General features: G+C 48.3%; 1 protein-coding gene across 2 annotated transcripts in view; it reads left to right on the plus strand.

Moving 5' to 3' along the window:
- TRAPPC9 (trafficking protein particle complex subunit 9) overlaps positions 1 to 12,991 on the plus strand; it is a 579,880-nt gene that overhangs the window by 36,941 nt on the left and 529,948 nt on the right. For both annotated transcript variants that reach the window (XM_062187950.1, XM_062187949.1), the window contains one exon: positions 2,117 to 2,238. In XM_062187950.1, the coding sequence (XP_062043934.1) occupies positions 2,117 to 2,238 (122 nt within the window). The remainder of the gene's footprint in view (positions 1 to 2,116; positions 2,239 to 12,991) is intronic.

A 12,991-nucleotide genomic window follows, 5' to 3' on the forward strand; every position in this document is an offset into this window, starting at 1 on the left:
GACCTCAGGCACCTCTGCCTTATTCCCTGCTCTTTGTGCTTTGCTTTATCGGTGTGTCTGAGTTTCTGGGGTGTGCCTTGTGTGCGATCCTGTGCGTAGTGGTGACCACCTGTGAATGAACGGTGTGGGGGCTTTGCACTGAGAACACTGTGGCGGTGTTGTTCTCCTCCTCCCCCACATTTCTTCTTCATCACGCCCTTTCCTTTTCTTGCCTCCAGTTGAGGTTTTAGCCTGCTGGTGGGCATTGCTGACCCTGTCATGTTCCCTGTGTGCTGTCAGAGCCATGGATGTCAAAAATGACCGAATCTTTGTACCAGATTCTCAGTGCTCTTTGTTCTTGCATTGAGTGACACTGAGTCACTCTGACCCGGAAGCTGTCCCGTGAGCTGTATCTCCCTGCGGGTCACGATCTCGGAGGCTGACTCAGGGTGCCATTCTCTAAAGGTGGAGGGACTTCTGCTCCTTGGCCGTGGTTGGAGACCTCCCTTTGCCTGGTCGTGCATTATTTAGAGGAGATGAGGCTGTGCATGGGGAATGAGAAACCAGATTCACGCTCACCCTCCTACCCTCGGTATCCTTTTCTCCAGGGAAAAAAAGAGTGGAAACCCACCAGTACAAAGGGAATTTGTTAGAGCCGAGATAAATAAAAACTCCCTGCAATTTACCAAAAATCAGCTTGTATCAGAAACCGATGTGTTATAACCATGACTGCCACACAAGGCATGATAGCACTGTGGTAGGAGGTTGGGCCCAGGGTCGGTCCTACTGTGGGCTCTCCAGCCCTGCCATCGTGAGCCCTAGTAAGCACGCTGGACCTCTCCAGGGCCTCGCCCCGCCCCCCGCAGGGATGGGCATACAGGAGATCTCCCTCCTGGAGTTGCCGTGGGCATGGGTGACAGCTGCACAGAAGCCCTGGGTGTTGGTCCCCATTTCCTCTGTGCGAAGCCTGCCCATTTGCTGCTCAGAAGGTGCCTACGCTGGGAGGTGGCTGGGTTGCTGTCAGGGTCTCACTTGAGTCTGATGTTAGATGCTTTCCCGGAGCGCTCCCTTTCCTGTCGTCTGTTACGGCTCTTCTCATCCACACCACCGGCCTCGTCATGGCTCTGCTGCAGTTCTTCTCCCTCTGGAAGGATTCCGCCTGTGAGATTTTCTTCAGTCTCCTTTTTTAGAGTGTCCCTGTCTGACCACCCCTCACCCATCCATCCGTCTGTCCATCCCCTTTTCTGTCTATGCATTCTCCCTCTGTCTTGTTCCAGAAGTATTTGAGACAGCTTAGAGAACAGAGAATAGGAGGTAAGCAGGTGAGAAAACTGGACCGTGATTAGAGAGCACGGGTCAGACATGAGCAGTGTGAGGTGCACGACCTTGGCCATGCTCAGTTACGAGGACGCACAGCCGGCTCCTGCCTGGCCTCTGTTGGGCGCCAGGAGGCAGGCCATTTGGGAGGTGCTCGCCATCCATCAGATCAGCAAGGGGAGGAGAAACCTAGCTTTTCCAGCTTCTGAGGCGTGGAATATTTTTTTGAGTGTTTTATGAAATCAAAGAATGTTTCATTTTTTTTTTCCTCCAGAGTCTGCTGTGTGGGTGTTTCTGTTCCACAAGTGGAAGTGTCTCCAGAACTCTTCCCCATGTGGGTTTGATGGCGGGGAGGTAGTGATCCTGCTCACAGACAGGCATTGGTCAGAAACAGATGCCAGCCATGGAGAGGATATGCAGATCTGTCATCGCGTATCTTAAAAATGCTCTCACGCAGTCTGTCCCCGCTGAGGACACCTCGTGGGCCCTGGCTAGCACTGAGCATGTCAAGCTGGGACAGAAGATGTGTGGGCCTCACCACCGTCTTCAGGACACCTAAGCCAGTGGTGAACATGGAACTTCTCTGTGGTGCAACTCGGGTTCTCTGGAGCACATTTCAACATGGTGGAAGATGTATTCTGAGCTAATTCACATTTCGTAGAATGGTGAGACTGTTACAGGGAGTACATGAGCTCTGAGCGTTTCAGCACTATTTCACCACCTCATATAGGGCAGGGCGAAGTCTTACCTCACTCACTTCCTCTTTCATGTAACAAAGAAAAAGCCAAAGGTTATTTCTTTTCTTCCTCTCGGTTTGCAGGTGCCCTCACCACCAATGGCATAAATCCTGACACCAGCACTGAAATTGGACGTGCGAAGAACTGTCTTAGCCCTGAAGACATCATTGACAGATACAAAGAGGCCATTTCCTATTACAGCAAGGTGATTTTATTGCTTGATAAATTTCTCACAGGACCGTGTTGTTTCAATCAGAGTTTCCTGTTTTACCCTGCGTAGTGCTGTAGTGTCTCTTCACTATTTGCTTTTGTAAGTGCTCACATGTCCTTCCCTAATGCATATTCTGTGGCTAAAATAGGGTTTTCCCCTGATTCATATTAAATATTATAAATTTGAAGAAAGGGAAAGGCTCTCGTAGCCCAGGTCCGCGGAGACACTCGCTATTAACACGTTGCTGTCTGTCTTCTGGTCCTGTTGTCAGTGTGTATTTCTGCCTCCTGGAGTTGGGGAGCATTGGATACCTACTTCCCTTCGTTTTTCAGCGCATTATGTTTTTTTCTGTGTGATCAGATCTTCCTTGCTGCGAGTCTTAAAGACCTAGAGAGCATCCTGTCATGTGAATGCACCATCCTTTTTACTTCGGACTTTGCTGAGTGGGCTCACTGAAATACTGAAAAAGAAAACTCAGTTTATTCCAAGAGTGGTCTGAAGTGACCAGTGAAAGACCCTCCCTGCTGACCCTCGCTGCTGCAGATGATGATGAGCGGTGAGCTGTGTGCCAGGCACAGCCCAGGTGTCTGCGGAAGATGCGCAGGCCTTTGCTGGCAGGCCCGGGGCACGCTGGCCCTGCCCTCAGGCCCAGCAGCACACAGATCCTGGGTGTCCTCCTGGCCCATGCTGGCTGGGTCTTTCCGAGAATGTGGAAAAGTCTTCTCGATGGTGCACGAAGTTGCTTCTTCCTCCAGTTGTCTTGTGAGAGACTCCCAGACAGCTGCTTCTACCGAGCCCACAATTTGTCACCAAAGTCCTCTCTCACTGGTGGGTGCTTAGGCTGCCTCACCTTTCCACTGTTGACAAAGACACTTTACCTAATACTCTTATTTTTTTTTTAAAGATTTATTTATTTATTTGAAAGGCAGAGTTATACAGAGGGAAAGGCTTAGAGAGAGAGAAAGGGAGAGGTCTTCCGTCCACTGGTTCACTCCCCAGATGGCCACAATGGCTAGAGCTGCGCCAATCCAAAGCCAGGAGCCAGGAACTTGCTTTGGGTCTCCCACGCGGATGCCTGGGGCCCAGGTCCTTGCACCATTCTCTGCTGCTTTTCTAGGCTATTAGCAAGGAGCTGGCTTTGAAGTAGAGCAGATTGTATAGGCTGTTCACACTGACCACAGGCTGTTCACACCATTCACACTGACCACAGACGTTCACACCATTCACACTGACCACAGGCTGTTCACACCATTCACACTGACCACAGGCTGTTCACACAGGTCACACTAACCACAGATGTTCACACTCTGTTCTCCAGATTCCCCCTCAATGGTGAATGAAAGGACATAGAATTATTCGTGTAACCAGTCCTCTCTTATGGAATATGCTTTACCTTTGGTTTCCTCCCCACGTTGGGACGGTGCTCTGATAAGTGTCCCCAGATTATTTGATTCGTTCCAACTGATCTTTTTCAAGAGAGCAGTTCTAGAAGTGGCCTTGGGTGGAAGAGTGGACGATTTTCTAGGGTTATACATTCTTTCTTTTTGTTTTAAAGATTTATTTATTTATTTGCAAGGAAGGTTACAGAGAGAAAGAGATAGAGAGGTCTTCCATCCACTGGTTCACTCCTCAGCTGGCTGCAATGGCCAGAGCTGGGCCAGGCTGAAGCCAAGAGCCAGGAACCTCATCTGGGTCTCCCACGTGGGTACAAGGGCCCAAGCACTGTGCCATCTTCCGCTGCTTTCCCAGGTGTATTAGCAGGGAGATGGATTGGAAGTAGAGCAGCCGAGACTTGAACCACAATGCCGTCCCTGGGAGGCAGGAATCTTAACCACTAGGTCAAATGCCTGCCCCTGAAGTTGTTGTTAAGTTGGTCATCACCATGAGATGCCAGTGATGTAACACAACTATGTGTTTCAGAGAACCCTTGTGTTTTTCTCCTTTTCCTTTTTTCCTAAAAATATATATTTATTTGAGAAGCAAATTTACACACACACACACACACAGAGAGTGTATGTGTGTGTGAGTGAGATAGGTCTTACATCTGCTGATTCATTCCCCAAATGGCTGCAATGGCCAGGGCTGGGCCAGATTGAAGCCAGGAGCTTCTTCTGCATCCCATGGGGCTGGTAGGGGTCCAAGCACTTGGGCCATTTTCCACTGCTTTCCCAGACTATTAACAGCAAGTTGTATCGGAAGTGGAGCAGCTTGGACTTGAACCTACACTCATGTTGGATACTGGCATGGTAGGGGGCTGCTTAATCCACTGTGCCACAGTGCTGCCCCTAACAGTTGTACTTTTCTGTGTGTGAATGCCATACCCACCCCAATGGCCCCCACTGGATGAAGGTGGAGCCCTGCCTTTGGTTTTCAATCAGAGAATGATAACGAAGTCTTGGGCAGACTTTTCCTGGCTTAATGATTTTTGGCCAAGGAAATCCTCTTAGAAGAGAGGATTGGGGGAGTAGCCGTTCTGATAATGCCCTGGTGTCATCATGTTTTTTATTTTTATTTTTAAAGATTTACTTGTTTATTTGAAAGAGTTTCAGAGAGAGAGGGACACACACACACACACACACTCAGTGACAGAGAGACACAGATCTCCCATCTGCTATTCACTCCCCAGATGGCTGCAACAACCAGGGTGGGGCCAGGCCCTATCCAGGAGCTTCGTCCAGGTCTCTCATGTCAGTGGCAGGGCCTCTTCGCTGCTTTCCCAGGTGCATGAACTGGGAGCTGGAGCAGAAGTAGAGCAGCCAGCACCCATGTGGGATGCTGGTGTCGTAGGCGGTGGCTTTACCTGCTATGCCACAGGGCGGGCCCTGGTCATTGTACTTCGGGAAGGAACCTCAGGCAGTGCACAGCCCTGTGCCTGCCTCCCTGTGGTGTGAGGAGACTGACGTGGGGGCTAGATGTCTGGGTCATATTTGCACAGTGGAGGGTTTGGACAGGAACCTAGGTGTTAGTATTCCCTGGGTCCCAGGTGACATGACAGCGGCATGGAAGGGCCACTCTGATTGTAAGATCATCAGAAAGATGATTGACTGTGGGCTTTTCATTTTAGAAGTGAATGTGAGGGGCTAGTGCCGTGGTGCAGTAGGTTAATCCTCCGCCTGTGGTGTCGGCATCCCACATGGGTGCCGGTTCTAGTCCCGGCTGCCTCTCTTCCAATCCAGCTCTCTGCTATGGCCTGGGAAAGCAGTGGAAGATGGTCCAAGTCCTTGGCCCCCTACACCTGTGTGGGAGACCTGGAAGAAGCTCCTGGCTTTGGATTGGCGCAGCTTCAGTTGTTGCAGCCATCTGGGGAGTGAACCCATGGAGAAAGGACCTCTCTCTCTGTCTCTACCTCTCACTGTCTGTAACTTTACCTCTCAAATAAATTAATAAAATCTTAAAAAAAAAAGAAGTGAATGTGACAGTTCCCTCGTTGGTCTTGAAGTGCTGATTGCTGGGTGCTGTCCTGGGACCTTGGCTGTGAACGTGGGGTGCAGCCCTTGCTTGCCAGGGCCTGCATTCAAGCACAGTGGCTGAGGAAGACCACGGCTTCTTCGTGAACTTCCCTTTGCCTCATCCTCACTGGTTCTGTGCCACTTCCCACGCTGACAAACAAGATGCTGTGAGTAATTCTTACAACTCCATGTGACACCTCTCTGAAATATCATTTAAAATATGTAAATTTCACCAAAAATACATGGAAAAAGCTCAGGCTGGCTTTTATTCCCACTTCAGTAGAAACTGTTTTGAATTTTGAAGGGAAAGTGGTCATTTATTTCAGTGGAACAAGTCCCTCTGTTAGTTTTTTTGTTGTTATGTTGAATGATACACAGTTTGGGTTTCTGGCTTCCGTGTGGGTGTTTAGGTGAGGATAAGCTTCTGTTCCTGGCTCTCTCTGGTGCAGCTCGTGCACCATGTCACAGACCACGTCACGTTACACATGTGGAAAGCAGGCAGAGGTGAAGCCATGCCCAACCCAGCACGGCAGCTCCGAGGCCCTCGTCCCACTTTTACTGGCTGTTGGTGGGAGAAGCGGCCAGTAGTACCTCAGCCTCCTGGTGACTGGCAAGCAGGCAGTCTGTGTTCTCACCAGCAGCTGCGCCGGCCCAGCCCAGAGCAGGTCTTAGCCTAGCTTGTTGGTGAAGTGCGTCGATTTCCATGCCCTGTTGACTCGGTGAAAGAGCACTTGTGTGTTCCCTCCGAGCAGCCACAGGTTCTCGGGACTGGTAGTGCTCTTGGACTTCACATCTATGACCTTTTTTTTTTTTTTTTCTTTAATCTGCTGATTCACTTTTCAAAAGATTTTATTTAAGGAATACAAACTTCATGCATTTAATATATACAAATTTGGGACCATGGTGATTCTCCCCTGGCCCCCACCTCCCTCCCACCCATACTCTTACCCTTCGTCTTCCTCGCCCTTTCCCATACTTATTTTTTACAAAGATCAATTCTCAGTTAATCTTATACTCATAACATTAACCCTACACTAAGTAGAGAGTTCAGTGAGTAGTATGAAGAAAAAAGAAAAAAAAAAAGAACGAAAACAAACTAACAAACAAGAAAAACATTGTTCCTCCATAGTCCAGACAAGGGCTTTCAAAATCATTGCATCTCAAGGTGTCAGTTTGGCTACTATAGATTACCTTTTAGGTACTCTATTAGTTCCACAAATCAGAGAGACCATATTGTATTTGTCTTTTTGTGACTGGCTTATTCACAAAGTATAATGGTTTTCGTTGTATCCATTTTGTTGCAAATGATAGAATTTCATTTTTTTCACCGCTGTATGGTATTCCATAGTGTATATATACACCATAATTTCTTTATCCAGTATCTAGTTGATGGATATCTGGGTTCCATATCTTAGCTATTGTAAATTGAGCTGAGATGAACATAGGGGTACAGATCACTCTTTCATACGCTGATTTCATTTCCTTTGGGTAAATTCCCAGGAGTGGGATGGCTGGGTCATTTGTTAGGTCTATATTCAGCTTTCTGAGGTATATCCATTCTGTCTTCCACAGTGGCTGCACCTGTTTACATTCCCACCAACAACAGATTAGGGTTCCTTCTCCCACATCCTCACCAGCATTTGCTGTTTGTTGATTTCTGTATGAGAGCCATTCTAACAGGGGTGAGGTGGAACCTCCTTGTGGTTTTGATTTGCATTGCCCTGATAAGGTAGCAATGCTGAGTATTTTTTCATGTGTCTGTTGGCCATTTGGATTTCCTCTTTAAAAAAATTTTCAGCAATTTGTCTTCTAACTTGGATATTCTTTCTTCTGCTTCACCGAGTCTGTTGTTAAGGCCTTCCACTGCATTTTTTATTTGTTCTATTGAATTCTGCATTTCTAATATTTGTCTTGATTTCTCTTTAAGATCTCAATTTAATGGGAGAAATTTTCTTTTATGTTGTGTGCAGATTTTATTAGTTTGTGGATTTGCTTCTGGTCACTTCTAAGTAATCCTATAATTAATTTTTTAAATTCCCTTTCTGGCATTTCTTCAATATCTTCATCTTCACGATCTAGTATCCAAGTGTTGTGTTCTTTTGGGGGTGTCATGTTGTCTTCCTTATTCTTGTTTCTGGCATTGCTGTGTGTATTATTAGGCATTTGTGGAGATACTTGTTGGTTTCTTTTTTTTTTTTTTTTTCCATGTGATGTTTTTATCTTTGGACTATGCCTCTGTGGCTTAGTGGGGTGTCTGCTTTTTCAGTGAATACCAAGATGTTTGTGGTGGGTGTGACCAGTGACTCTGTTCAGTGCTCCAGGGTAAAGGGAGTTTCCAAGGTAAAACTCAGTTTTGGTTTGGCTTGGTAAATCTGTTTTTTTTTTGTTTTTTTTTTTTTTTTTTGTTTTTGTTTTTTGTTTTTTAATGGGAGGGGATGTTTGTTCTGCTCTGTGAGAGTACACTGGGTGCTAGCCCTAGTGAGAACAGTATTCATCCATGCTGCTTCAAGAACCATACAAAGGATCTATGTAGTCCTTGGTGTGAATGCAGATCCTGCAGCAACAACCCTCACCAGGGAATCAGGGAGCCCTGAGCATGTGGAGCCACCACACTGACTGCCCACAGACCCAGCCACACCCTGTGCCCTCCACGCAGCCAGTGTTCTCACAGTCCTGGCACACAAGGCTCCCACAGTCATGAGCACCCAGTCCCCTGGCTCCCATCCAGACTCAGGTGTCTCTTGGCTGGTTGCTGGGCATGTAGACAGGAGCTGGCACAGCTGTTAAGTATATCCAAAATGGTAAAAAAAAAAAAAAAAAGTGGTGTCTGCCCTCTTTCCACTTGTTACAGGATGCCAGGACAGGGTGGTCTCAGAGCAATGTGCCCCCTTTTTTTCACCTCTAGGTTGGCAGGTACACTGTCCCCCACAGGGCTGGACTCCTGCCAGGTTCTTCCTGCAGCTTTATCTCTAGTGGCTTGGGCTGCGGTCTGGTCTCATCACTCCCCAAAGCTGGTGCTGAGGCTTGGCTGCTGGGGTCTTGCGTTGTGCACGTCCACACCTTCCACGTAGGTCTACAATGTCCCTACAGTTTGCGTGGAGTTCCTCTGCCGTTTTCTTCCTGATCTTCCCTTAGACAGTAGTCTTTTCACTTTTGAAAACCATCTTCCTCTAGACTAGAGCAGTTAGCTCCCTCCCTATTCTGCCTTTTATCGGTTCTTGTCTTAAAGACTGTTTTGTCTGATATTAGGATGGCTACAGCTGCTCTTTTTTGCTTTTCATTAGCATGGAATATCTTTTTCCATCCTTTCACTTTCAGTCTACGTGTGTCTTTGTTGGTGACGTGTGTTTCTTGTAGGCAGCAAATGGATAGGTCTTGTTTTTAATGCATTTTGCCAGTCTGTATCTTTTTAAAGATTTATTTATTTATTTGAAAGGCAGAGCTACAAAGAGGCAGAGGGGGAGAGGGGGAGAGGTCTTCCACCTACTGGTTTACTCCCCAGATGGCTGTAACAGCTGGAGCTGAGCCCATCTGAAGCCAGTAGCTTCTTCCAGGGCTCCCACATGGGTGCAGGGGCCAAAGGACTTGGACCATCTTCCACTGCTTTCCCAGGCCATAGAAGAGAGCTGGATTGGAAGTGGAGCAACTGGGACTTGACCCAGCACCCATATGGGATGCCGGCACTGAAGGCAGTGGCTTTACCCACTAAGCCACAGCACCGGACCCCAGTCTGTATCTTTTAACTGGTGAGTTGAGGTCAGTTATGTTCAGGGTAACTATTGATAAGTAACTGCTTGGCCCTGCCATTTTCCCATGAATTTTCTGATTGTTTGCTTTGGATTTCTTTTGCACTTTTACTGGGAGATTTTCTGCCTTCACATCCTTTCACAATGATGGCTTTCTTTCTGTATTTCTGTGTGTAGCACATCCTTTAGCATCTTTTGTAAAGCTGGATGAGTGGTGATACATTCTTTCAATTTATGTTTGTGTGGAAGGTCTTTATTTCACCTTCATTCATAAATGAGAATGTAGGGCACAGTATTCTGGGTTGACAGTTTTCATTCTCCTAAGACTTGGACTGTGTCTCTCTGTTCTCTCTTAGCCTGAAGGATTTCTGATGGGAACTCAGTGAGTCTGGTCAGAGTTTGTGGGTCTAATTGGAGGTTCTCTGGAAGTAATATGGCATTTCCCTCATGCACATTTTAGAATCTTCTTCGTGTTTTAACCTGGAGAGTTTGACTGCAATGTGTCATGGTGAAGATCTTTTCTGGTCATGTCTATTAGCCATTCTGTGTGCTTTCTGTACTTGGATGTCCCTTTCTTTCTTTAAATTAGGGACATTTTCTGCAATTGTTTCTCTAAATAGGCCATCAAGCCCCTTCTCCCTTTCCACCTGCAGGAACTCCTAAGGACCCATATGTTGGGTTGTTTGATAGTCCAGCACTGTTTTTAAGTTTTCTGATTTCTTTCTGTTTTTTTTTTTTTGTTGTTGTTGTTGTTCTGATTGTCAGAGATTTGTCTTCTAGCTTGGTTATTATTTTTTCTGCCCAACCAAGTCTGTTGTTAAGCTTTCCACTGCATTTTTTACTTGATCTACTGAATTCTTCATTTCTAATATTTCATTTTGATTTCTCTTTAAATCTCAATTTCATGGGAGAAATTTTCATTCATGTATGGTTTTCTTTAGTTAGTGGATTTGCTTCTGATTGCTTGTGAGTAATCCCAGGATTAATTTTTCAAGTCCTGTTTCCAGCATTTCCTCAATCTGCTCATCTTCACATTCTAATATTGAAGTGTTCTTGTGTTCTTTTGGGAGCGGGGGTCATGGTGTCTTCCTTATTTTTGTTTCTCAGATTTCTGCATTTATTTTTTGGTATTTGTATAATTTTTTTTTTCCTCTAATGGCTTTTATCTTTGAGCTATGCCTTTGTGGCTTAATGGAATGTCTGGACTTTAAGTGAATACCAAGAGGTGTGTGGTGGGTGTGGCCAGGGAGCTCTGGTCAGTGCTCCAGGGTGGGGTGAGTATCCAGGGTAACACCCAAGTTGAGCGTAATAGCTCTCCTGTGGTTAACAGAGTGGAGAGGAATGGTCACCTCTGTTGGTGTGACCACCCCCTCACCTCCTGTCCTCCGAGCTGAGGAATGCCCAGGTGTTGCTCCAGTGTGTTCAGCACTCATCTGTATAGCCATTTGAACTGCACGTATGATCTGCGCAGTCCTCCCTGTGAGTGTGGTTCCCTGTGCTGTGAGCTGCTCTAGGTAACCGGGGAGCTCTGAGAGTGTGCAGCAGCCTTCTGTGATGCTCAGAACCCAGCTACAGCCTGCCTCCTCTCACGCAGACAGTCTCGGCCACCCCGCTAGCCCGACCTGTCCATAGGGAGACCGAGGTGTTCCCAGAACCACTGCCGTGTGTGTCCTGCCCTCTGGATTGAGTCCGATCCTCCTAGCCAGACTCAGGGTTGGTGGGAGTGTGGGTTTTTCTGTCTGGTACAATCTTTTCATGGCAGGCACAGACAGTACTCGCCAGGCGCAGCCCCGGTCGTGTCACAGTTGAGCTGGGCTCATAGGAGAGTCCCACAGGCGGTGCTCCTTCCACAGGGATGGCTGCCCCTCCCCACCCGCTGCCAGGTGGGTGCAGCTGGCGAGGTGGAGACCGTCCCCGTCAGTTGCTGTTGATCTGCTGTGGTTGCCCTGCTGACTGGGTGGAGAGTGTCCCCGATAGTTGCTGGGTGCACGTGCGAGAGCTGGAGCAGCTGCTAACTGCTTGTGTCCAAAAATGGCTCCAGCCCTCCCGCAGCTGGCCACAGATTGCTGTTGTGGGGGGAGAAGGGGAGAGAGAGATGTGCCACTCCGCCACCTCCCCCCACCCCGACCCTGGGTGATCAGTCGCTCCGCTGCCCTGAGAGATCCAGGCTGGACTCAGGGACGGTGCAGTCCGCTGGGCTCTGCCTCCAGCGCGGCTGGGCCCGTGCAGTCTGACCTCACCTTGCCAGGGCAGGTGCTTTTTTGGTTCCAAGCTGCTGGGTCCTTTGATGCTTTCTTGCTCGCTGTTGGGTGTCTGCACCTCCCACACAGATCAGGCCACGTCTGCTGTTTCGCAGGACCCCACACGGCAGTTCCCTGCAGCTTTGCCCTGAGACTGCTCTTTCTCCACTTCTTTTCTATGAATTTCACTTAGCCTACAGCAGACCACCCTGTTGCTACTCTGCCATCTTGGAACCCACTGGTTCATGTTTTAAATCTCTGTGAACCTTTTCTTCAATTTTTTTTTTCAGTTGCATCGACTAAACATAATCCCAGCTGGAATAACTAGGGAGGAAACACAGGATTTGGGATAGAAAGAAAAAAGGCAGAATGACATGGAGGAGTCTGCACTGGCACCTGGGGGTGGAAATGGGCCCAGGAGGGGGACGGAAGACCCCAGCCACAGTTCCCACCCCGTGGTCTGTCCTGGGGTCCCTGAGACACAGGTGTCTCAGTGTCAGGGGTAGCTCCTGGCTTGAAGTAGACTTGGGCAAGCCTTGACCCCGGGAGTGGGTTTTGAGAGATAATATAGTTCACTGAGTAGTTAAACGGAGTTCCACAAAGCCCTTTACATTCCAAATGGGCTGCTTTCCTAAATTTTTATTTATTTATTTTCATTTGATTTGAGAGGCAGAGAGATTGAGGGAGGGAGGGAGAGAGATCTTTTATCCACTGGTTCACTCCCTGAATGCCTGCAAAGCCAGGGCTGGGCCTGGCTGTGGGTCTCCCATGTGGGTGTCAGGGACCCAAATACTTGCGCCATCATGTGCTGCCTCCCGGGGTGTGCATTAGCAGGAAGCTGGAATCAGAACAGAGAGGATTCCTAGGAGATGCGGGCATCCCAAATGAGGACCTACCTGCTGTGCCCAGCGCCTGCCTCAGGAACTGGCACAGCACCCAGGAAGCAGGAACAGGTGCCTCCGAGACGGAACGATTGGAGAGAGAACACGCATACAGGCAGCCAGCTTCTCTGAACGGGCTGGCTGGGCTGGAGCTCCGGGTGTGAGATCTCGATGAGTTTCCGAGTCCAAGAGGCGATGGGTGGGAGCGACAGCCCAGTGACCACTGGCAGTATTTTGAGATGTGGTGTTATTTTAGCATGCAGTCACAGGCTCACACGGTCCTGCCAACTCCTTTGTCCCCAGAGTGGGTAGACTTTCTCAAAACCCAACTCTCAGCCCTTTGGTGGGGCTGGGCTGTTGGAAACCCTGTGTGGGGCGGTGGACACAGCCGTGCTGATGGGACGGAAGCTGCTCTGCTCCCCTTACTGACC

This window comes from Lepus europaeus, chromosome 4 (genome assembly GCF_033115175.1).
Source record: "Lepus europaeus isolate LE1 chromosome 4, mLepTim1.pri, whole genome shotgun sequence".
NCBI classification, from domain to species: Eukaryota; Metazoa; Chordata; class Mammalia; order Lagomorpha; family Leporidae; genus Lepus; species Lepus europaeus.